We start from the raw sequence: 10,352 nt of genomic DNA, 5'->3' as shown, positions 1-10,352 counted from the left end.
AGAATAGAACGGACCTCGTCGATTATTTCCCCTTTGAAATAGGAACTGGAATAACGAATGTTCTGGGGCGCTTCGCTTAGAAACAAGGGTCGGTAGCATACAGCCCTTAAGAGGCGCATTTTGTTGCAGATTACGTTGAGCAATTCGCGAGAGTCCATTTCGTCCACCTGCGGGGCAAGTTTACGTCCAACCCAGAGTATTTCTGTCTCGGTTGAGCCTGTCTCACTGTGCACATGGTTCCCAAGACGTGCATTTTCTTCCTGTACAAGAGCGGCCAGTTGACTTTCAGCATGGGTTTTAAGACAGCGGAATTCCCTATCGAGTATTCCGTCTCCAGCGTCTCGGAACCGTCGGCACACTTGACGCAATTTTGGAATCTCAGCGTAACTGAGCTTCAAAAGGATACACTCCAGGAGTTCATCGGGCAGGTGCGTTATCCCACAGTCAGTTTTCGTTACTTCTTCGTTTCTCGACGAACCGAGACTCATCTTCTTGATCAACTATGCGCTGTATGAAGAGTCGCTATCAGGAGGTCCCTTCGGTAATGTTTCCTCGCTCCGGTCTTGTGGAAAGACTGTTTCTGACAGCGAAACACTTCCTAGTGCGTAACTTGACGGTGAACTGTGTGCTGTATAGAAAACGCTTCAAACCGACACCTTGTACGGAGTTGGCTTTGTTTATCTCACACGAAATGATGCCCTTTAGGTTCTTGTTATATTATCACGATTTATGTGTAGTGACTGGATTTCCTGACCACTTATACACTCACGACTCGTGACTATACTTTACAGATCACTGTCACACACAGTGTATGTGACGGCCGCATAGAAAACACTGTTCTTCTGTTGCGGGCATTACCTAGCAACTGCCGCTGGTTAGAGAGTCACTGCATAGGAAAGGGTCTCGAAGCAACAATATTATACGTGTTAGAGTGACTATTGACGGGGTTTTGGACTGGAGATTTGGTTTACTGTCCACATACAGGCTGTTTTAACTTATTAGGCCTAGATAGGAAGTTGGATAAGCTCTCGAATCGTGCAGATGCTAATAAATTATTGCTCATTCATGGAGCCGTGCATTCTGTTGCGCGTTCTCATATTATAGGACGATATACTTGGATCACTGTTCGTCCGTCTGCGTGTATGAAACAAACCAAGGATTAAGTTTGGCATTAGGAATGTTGCTACAAGCTTCTGGGACGTGAGGCCATGCAACGGGAAAGAAACAAGCAGTGTCATTAATGAAGAACCAGATTACACGGCGTTACGTCACAGAAGTTAGTACTACTTATAAAACCTGTAGACATATTTTAATTTTGATTAAAATCACATAAACAATAAAGGACACTACTTGAGGACATGCTCTTTTTTCCTAGGGCATATCGAACTTAAATCTCGCGTACAGTAAACCCTCGCTAATTCGGTTACAGTTAATCCGAATGCCGGATAATCCGCATCAAAATATGAAAGATTACTAATTTGTTTACAGTTGCGTACATGCTTCAAAAGACACGTGGGATTTTGGACCAATAGGGCTTTCAGATTGTGTTGAGTGCAGCTGGAGAGACTGTAACCGCGCAAGTAAATATCCAAGATTGGCTTGAGCTGGTTGAAGGAAACCCTGAATTTCAGTTTCTTGTCTTTTTTTACTTTTTAAATAAAAGCTCTACACAAATTTTATTTATTTATTTTTATCAGCACAATCTGTATTATTACATTTTCCATTTATTTGTTTTCTAAGTTGTTTTTGACTTTGGGGGATATATTTTGCTTGTGTAATCCGGATGACAACCCCCACCCCTAGTTAATCCGGATAAGCGAAGATTCGCTGTAATACCAGCTATAGAAATGTTTCGAGTGGAAACTGTAGAGGGAAATGAAACATTTTACGCCCAGTGCATGTTTTGTATAAGTGACGCGGTTTTCGAGATAATTAAATAAAACGCGAATACACCAGAATTATCACGATTTGCCTTCACTTCTTAACTTCCTAAATTAGGAATTATCTGGATGTTACAATTATGATGAGAGAGACAAGCCCAGGTGCCCGCGCGCCCCTTTCGTGTTCTCAGGAGCGGAAGTGGTTTCTCTTAACTCTGTACACGCTCCAGATCAGCAGAAACGCTCGCGGGAATGCGACCAAAATGTATCGAAAGAAAATTACTACAGTGTAAAGGTGAAGTTGTCACTATCCTTAATTAATAAACTTCCAGGTCATGAAGACATACGACGGAGTGGGATATAGCTCCACAGTCTTCACCTTGTCACTAGACGTAAGTGAGAGATCATCTCCACGGTCCGGCCGCTTTACCCCGGGGGAAAGATTGCGCACTAGCCATTGGATTGAATGCTGGGTGGGCCCCAGATTAGGTCTGAACACTGAGGAGAAGTGAAGAATCTTGCCTCTGTCCGTAATCGAACACTAACCATCCAGTCGGTAGCTCGTCACTATACCGACTGAGCTATGCTGTCCTGGCTCCGTATTATGATAGGGTACGCTCAATTTGTTCCTACATACATCGTTGTGGGGAAAGATCGTTACGACGTCTTGCAAAATGTCTTGCTCAGAATTGAATGCTCCTGAACTAAGGATTCGGGGCCTACCCGGAAGTACTACCCATTCCATTCTCTGTTGCTTGGTGCCGGTGGAGCACCCCTGAGATCGACATCATGTCCGCAACTCCCTTGCGGGCCAGTCATCACTTGTTCCTATGATTGCTATTTTCTAATCCAGTAGTTAATCGTTAGTTATCCAACTAGTTTTAATTGTAATTAAGATCAGGGTTACCCAGTCTTTAATTAAAAAATAAAAAAATATATAGCTATTGTCTAGACCTCCTCATTGGTGTCGCTACCTTATCGTGGTGAGAGGGTTTGACTATGCCAAGGACCTTGAGAGCTATACCAGCGGTAGCATAGCCACTGGCAGGGCCTCCCTTGAAGGATAGGTCAAAGGGTAGGCATCAGATGAAGAGAGAAACCAAAAACCAAAAACTGATGTTGGAAGCAGCGTCATCAGCAGCGACTTGAAGCGCAGAGCAAATGATGCTCAAGATGGTTCAAGTTCGTATAGCAACAGGCGTGACCAGAGTGGTTTGAACGGCTGTTGTACTGCGATGTGGAAAGCAAATGGAAAAACTACCACATTATCACTTTTCCTGGATAGTCTCTTTCCAAAAACAGAGATATCATGTATGTGAGATGTTTTCTCTAGAGACTAAACAAACCGGAGGGGCGGATAGAAGTGACCAGAAGACGTAAGAAGAGCTGGATGACCTTGGGGACAGAAGAGGATATTTTTATTTGAAGGAGAAAGCTTGAGATTGCATTAAGTGGAGGAACTGTTTTGGAAGAGACTGTGGACCTGTCATCTGACAGATTACTGATGAATGAATGAATGGTCTAGAATAAAGCTTTATGTTAACTAGTATATAGAGATGTTCATACAATAGTATAAAAATATAACAATAATTTTAAACTTATAAAATAAATTGCAAAAGTTTATAATTATAAAATACACTTAAATATTGTGTTGTAATATTATGTTGCAAATATGATGTAATTGTATGAGGTGGTCTATGGACATTATTACATTCCAATTTTGTTCTCCTATGAGATGGTTGTGTCACTATGAACTCATCGGTGTGATGTACGCTATTATTTCTAGTCTGTTTTTTTTACTTTATGGCTTCCTGTAATGTCGTATTTTAGCGTCCTGTTGCACTGATTTTCATCCATGATTTGTATACAGTTGCCGTCTTGTAGTGCACTCAATTTCACCTGTTACTTCACAACATGTTTCGGCAACATAGTGCCATCATCAGGTGCCCTAATTACGCTAATCTATTTCATTGCTTGCCTTTATAAAATTATTTAAAAAGTGTGTATTTGTCAACTATAATGAATTTACACACACTAAAACTTGTTAAGAGTATTCATCTTATGTGTCATAATTAAAACTTGTGTGTGGTTCTTCCACTATGGGGGTCGTTTTTCTCATATTCTTTGTAAACCGTGTCTTGTGATGTGTGTTCCCTTCTTAGCAGCAACTTGTCCTCTCTTAATTTTCAATTTATTCAAAATTGAGCTTGAAGGCAAGTCCAGGAAGCACACTTTCTGTCTGCAAGTTCTCTGACATCTGGGAAATGCACTGTGAAGAAAAAGACCCAACAGTTGGGTCAGTCAGTGAATTCCTCATCATGACAATATGCCAGTACACAGCAAATCAGGAGCAAAGGACTTCCATCTAAGTGTCATATCACTGTATTATCCTAACACAGTTCATGAGGACTACTTCCAATTTCCCAAACTCAAGAACTACTTAAAGCAGCAGGTCCCAAAACTTTTGTTCATAACATGTGACTATGGTGACATACTTACCATCTCTGGTCGACTTTGAGCATCTCTTATGACTTATTCAAGTGTAGAATTGGCTGATATAGCAAATGATCAAACGCAGTGCCAATAGCTTTTAGCTCCCTCCTCCAAGTTGCATCGTAGGCTTCTGGTTGTAACACCATGTAGTTTGGAAAGGTCCTGACATTTCAAAATAACATATCACTTCTGCCTTCAGGCTTGAAGAGTAATCTAAGCAGTCAGCAAGCTGAGCCCAGAAGACTGTACTGTTCAGTCACTGCTCAGAGAACCTTAAATCCAACTGTGTTTACTCAATATTTTTAAATAATTTAACAATTATTCAAAGAAAAGTATTGGAATTATTTTAAAAACTCATATTTCCATAAAAAAAGATCACCTCAATTTATGCTGAGCAACTGGAACATGCCAGAGTTTTAANAAAAAAAAAAAAAAAAAAAAAAACTACATGTACTGCAATGATTACTTGCATCTTGCTCTTCTACTGTTGTTTCCTTCATTTCATCTATATTGTCTCATGGTATCTCACCAACAATACAATATGTATTTCAGATGTTTCCTGCATGGTGGTGCCAGCATCTGATGGTTTGCTTGGGTGTACTCCTTTTGGTTCATTGTTGCAAAGTACTGTACTTAGTTGGTGGAGAGAATCATGGTTCCATGTGCTCAGCAAGTGCCAAATGCGAACTGAGAAACAGCGCAAGTTTCAAGGATAAGAATATAAGGCTAACATTCTAGTTTTGTGTGTTGTGAACTTAATAATTCTAATATTATCCTACAGCACTGTGTATTCCAACTTTGTCTTCTCACTCCTAGCCATCTTTGTGCAACTCGATCGATATATATTAATGTTGTCACATGTATGAGTGACTATTGATGGGGTATGGATTGGTTATTGGATTTATCAAACACTTATACACATAACTTGTAACTACAGGTAACTATAGCACTATCACTGATTCACAAATTCTGCAGTTCACTACATCACACACAAAGTCTTTCCAGTCAACTGTCTTCACCAGTCATTGCCTTGCAGTTACTTAAAATGCCAGATGTTCTGCTTACTCTGGATTCCTGGAATAACCCCATGCCTGAGCTATAGGCTTCTAACAGTAACAGCTCACAAGGACTGAACTTCAGTTCTCTGCCTGACTCACCAACCAACTCTTCACTTCACTCAACTGAACTGAACTCCACAAATTGTGTTGCTTATAACATCTAGGCATGGACCATGTAGAAAACACCACTCCTCTTTGATGTACTTCAATCACTGCTGTGGGAACATGTTTGTGAAGTTGTTACTCAGCAACACCTGCCATATATTTGCTTATTCAGAAGTTGTTGCCTAGTAGTGGACACTGTTTACAGAGTCATTACTTAGCAAAAGGTTCGCATGCTACCATATTCACACTTCAACATCTCTTATCTCTTCTCATTCTACAACACTACATGTTTCAATCTAATGGGCCATCATCAGGTGTATAAGATGCTGGATTAAAGTAACCTGCTACTCTGCTTTTCATTTCTATGTAAAATGCTTCTAAAATATTTATTTTTGGTTATTTTTAAATTATCATGTCATTGTTACTTTATTTGTACACATGTTTCTGGTGTATCTGTAACATGTAATAGGTTATATTAGTGTGTTATTTACAAGATATATAATTTACATATATTTATGTTGTTCTGTCTCTGCAGTTGTGATGTTACTTATGTTTCGTCGATGTATTGGTTGGCTCTGTTTTTAAATAGGATGTAGGGTGCGTGCTGCTAACTGGTGTTAATTTCCTGCAGTCCTCTGAATATTGGTTGATGTGTGTCAATGTTTGAGACATTTATTTGCAAGTTATTTTTCCATGTGTCCTTATAATGTCCACTGTATCAGTTATGGTTCCTTATTTGTGTCCTGTATTTTACATGGTTAATGTAACCAACTACATACTGCAGACACATGCATACAAATAAAGTAATAAGAGTAAAATCTAATATTTTAGAAGAATTTTACAACAAAATGTAAGCAGAGCGGCAGGTTCCTTTAATCCAACATCTTATACACCTAATGATGGCTAGTCGGGCTAAAACATGTAGTGCTGTATGTTGAAGTCTGAATATTAATATACTGAAGTTGCACAAGACGCCGAGAAGTGAGAATACAAACTTAATAATTGTCTGGAATAAGAAAAAACTGCTTCAGCACTGCAGAGTCTATTATTGTACATATTTACAAGACGGCTGACTACTCATTTTATCCATTAACTTCATATATGGATGGAATAATTGGGGATCATGAGAGGTTAGTTTAAGTTAACCAATCAGCTGTTTGTCAGCTTGCTGTGTTGACAGCCACATTACCTCCCACCCAGTGTTTCCAAGCTGCAGTTTCACACCAACATCCAGTAACTAGCACAATGACAGATGGGCACAAATACCACTAACATGATGAGAACTGTGGAATTAATTTAAAGTAGAAAAAGCATTCTTAACTCTCAGTTTGCGTGTGTTCATGACTATGTGCTAACCTCTTCTTTCCAGTAGGAAGTATACAACCCCATTCCCTAAGAAGTGCATTAACAGCTATTCCAAAGATAACATTAACACATTCAGGACCGGAGGGGCCAATTGGCCCTCTACGTTCCTATAGCATTGCAGACCGGGTGGGCCAATTGGCGCTTTTCTGACGCGTTATGTTGCCACGTTGCATCATAACTACTGTGTAGTTGACCTCGGGAATGTTTGCTAGCTTAGCCAGTAACATGATCACGCTCATGACCTGTCACACCCTAAAGAAAAAAGCCTTTGTTCGAGTCCAAGCTTCCAAGTATGAACCAGGAAGTTAGCAGTGCAACATGGGTCAGAGATGAAAGCAGTTGCAGGCGAAGCGTTCTTTCGGAGAACAAGAAATATTAGATTTGTTCTCCGATGAGCTATCAGATTTGCCAACTGCTTCGTCTTCTGATAGTGAGGCCAGCCTCAGTGAAAGTGGCAGTGACAGGGCCCCCCCAAAATATTGTGTCCGGTGAAAGTGCGAGTACCAGGACAGCCACATGGGATAAAGTGGACAAAACCCCCACTTTGGGTAGGTTTACTGGTGATCTGGGGGTGAAGCAGATGCCATCAGACCCTACAGATGTGTCTGAAGTTGCATCACTGTTTTTTGGAGATAGTTTCTTTGACCTGTTACGTCAGGAGACTAACAGATACTATCTGTATCTATCTCTATATGCGGAAACATACCCTCGTGAGAATTGTGAAGAGTGAACATTGCAAGAAGTACCCTTCTAGGCAGTGCCGTGTGCGCGCAATCCACAAGAAGATTGCATACATCTGCAACTTCTGCGTGATGCCTCTTCACAAAGGGGAATGTTTCCAGAGATATCACACGCACAAGCACTTCTAGGAGCTCTGGTAAGTGTTCTCCAAAAATTTTAGTTCATAAAATTAATTAGATTTTATATTAATTTTTAAAGTGAAGAGTGCACAAGTTAGGATGCTAGGCTTAAAAACAGCGGTCCCCAGGGTGATGTTAAATATTTAAACAACCGGTCCGCAATGTGTTAACATTCCTACCTTCCATATCTTGCCAGACACATGTATCAAAGCTTGAAAGTCAAGTACACAGCACGTTCCTTTAGAAAATATTATGATTCAAACCTCTACTAATTTGAAGTCCACAGTCCATGTTATCATGCACGCAATTTTACAAACAATTTGGAGCTACTTTATATGTTCATACTTTTTCTTGCTAAGACCACATGAATAGGAAATTATGCAAGACATACGACCACTATTTCAACCTCACTCCATCAGTCATTCTATATGAAATGTTACACACACATGCATGTGGTTCAGATTATAATAATAAAACCAGCAGCCTCCAATGATACTCATGATCACTGCAAATTAAACACGCAATTCTCACAAGTACAGAAAAGAAGAAAAAACACAGTAATAAATAGGTACTTTTTATTTATTATTTTACAATAAGGTTATTGTTCCTTGACTTCACGAAGACGCCGTACAGCTGACCTCACAGACGCCGCTGCTGTTGTGCTGTACACCCATGCACCACCAGCCACGGTACGCTTACACCTCTTGCATGCCCAGATGCCAACACAGGTACGTTTCATGGCATCCTATGAAAGATTAGCAAGTTGTAATTAACTGCTGACACTATAAATCTGAGCCAGTTAGTTAAATAAACTACAAACAAAGTAGATTGGCTACTGTATAATGGAGCTGGGATAGCCTGATTAGTACAGCAATGGGCTACAGGCTGACAGCCAACAGCAACAGATTTTCTCTCTTCTCCACTGTCTCTACACCAGCTCTTGAGGCCCACAAGCCTCCTATTCAATGGGTACCAAGGGCTGTATCCCCGAAAAAGGTGGTCAGGGCATGAAGCTCACTATTCATATATATCTAGTGCTGAGGTTACAAATGAATGGAGATATGCCTTCACTTCTCCATACATCTTAATGGAATGGAGTTTAATTAAGCACAAATTTACATCATATATTTTTCATACTCATATGCTACATTATATAGCACTAGTGTATGACAGAGCTAACAACATTCTTACAGTCTGCACTGTATAAAAACTGTTACTGTATGTCACTCAACAAAAAATGTAAATTTAATTAAATTTCACGCAGTAATTAAATTACTGTTATACATAAAAGTAAAAAAAAGTAAAGCTTTCCCTGTAATAGGCCATGAAGGCCCACAGGGTTGCGAGACGTTGAGGGTCCTACATTATCTAGACAATCGGCTCAAAGATGGCAGTAAGGTTGTCAGCCTTATGCGCCGGCTGTGCTTTACTCCACAGAAAAATTATTTATTTAATTCCTGGCACTCATTTCTGTCAGACGTTGAGTGAACCCCAGGGCCATAGTACGGGCAGAAGGGTTAGGTCAATTGAAAAAAAATCTGATGACCTCAAGAATATGGGAATTTGCTTGAAAGCAGTCTTTTAATTCTTTTATCATACTCTTTAATGACTTTCTTCAATATACCTTCCCACAAAATGTGCACGTGTACTTGGAATGCTGGGTTATTTCCATCTTTTTAACCATTTTTCGCAATGAGGCACCATACCGGGTTCCATATTTACCGGTGATTCCAACCTTCTTAGTTCTCTTTGCCTGGAAATAAGTGTTATTTTAAATTAATCACATGCATAAGTATGTATCCTGCCATACATTTAGACACAAACATAAATTGAACATTATAAATCACATCTCGAACTGAACTACTTTCCTAAACATTTACATCTCCACACCAAATTACACTGATGAATACTGTAAAGGCGGCTATCTTCTGTGAAGTGTGAGTAAGTACACATAACAGAAATACCGACAACCGTGACTGACACCCTTCTACATACATGCTGTGCAACTTAAAAATGGTAAACTAAATTAGATTCATATGCACTGACATCCCACAGGAACTTAATAAGTATCCAGTTAAACAGAATTATGTGAAACTTAACTAAATTATCCTAATTTACTTAAACTGCACGACAGAATGTATTGTTACACTGCACCGTCCTAAGTAAGACGACTCGTTTTTGGTTATGTGTAACAAAATACAACTAATAAATCCGCAAACAACCACGACAAAAAGTTAACAATGAATCATCATTAATATACGAAATACCGACGAATTCAGAGTTCACGATGGTAAGGATTAGGGATATAACAAATCACCCACCATTATTTTCTCGCACTACCCAAACTCTCTTCACAGGAAACGGAAGTTTGTAAATCCCAAGCCCCCCCCCCTTCCAGTACACATCACAACCATAGTCAGTTCATATCTACAATCCAACTTCGATTACTCTTTGTCTTCTACTCGTTGCTAACATGCAAGGTTACCTACATTTCGGGGATCTCTTATGAACATCATCACCGCTGAATGTGGTTCCGATGGTTCCAGTAATTTAGAGACTCCATAAACTTCAGTCATGAATGAAACATATAT

General features: G+C 39.7%; 1 protein-coding gene across 1 annotated transcript; it reads right to left on the bottom strand.

Moving 5' to 3' along the window:
• Positions 1 to 8,319: 8,319 nt before the first annotated feature.
• LOC111862127 (60S ribosomal protein L37a) lies at positions 8,320 to 10,150 on the bottom strand. The gene is made up of 3 exons (XM_023847280.1): positions 10,083 to 10,150; positions 9,386 to 9,514; positions 8,320 to 8,506 (listed from the first exon to the last, which is right to left on the bottom strand). The coding sequence occupies exons 1-3, from the start codon at positions 10,083 to 10,085 to the stop codon at positions 8,360 to 8,362; spliced, it is 279 nt and encodes a 92-aa protein (XP_023703048.1). The 5' UTR covers positions 10,086 to 10,150; the 3' UTR covers positions 8,320 to 8,359.
• Between the last annotated feature and the right edge of the window lie 202 nt (positions 10,151 to 10,352).

The sequence above is a fragment of the Cryptotermes secundus genome, unplaced genomic scaffold (genome assembly GCF_002891405.2).
Source record: "Cryptotermes secundus unplaced genomic scaffold, Csec_1.0 scaffold718, whole genome shotgun sequence".
Taxonomy (NCBI): Eukaryota; Metazoa; Arthropoda; class Insecta; order Blattodea; family Kalotermitidae; genus Cryptotermes; species Cryptotermes secundus.
The sequence above is the reverse complement of the archived record's forward strand: the minus strand, read 5'-3'. Positions and strand labels throughout refer to the sequence as shown.

Excerpts from the sequence above, each read along its gene's own strand:
- LOC111862127 (XM_023847280.1), bottom strand. Across the intron at positions 8,507-9,385 it reads CGTGCACATTTTGTGGGAAG|GATGCCATGAAACGTACCTG; the intron begins GTATATTGAAGA and ends AATCTTTCATAG.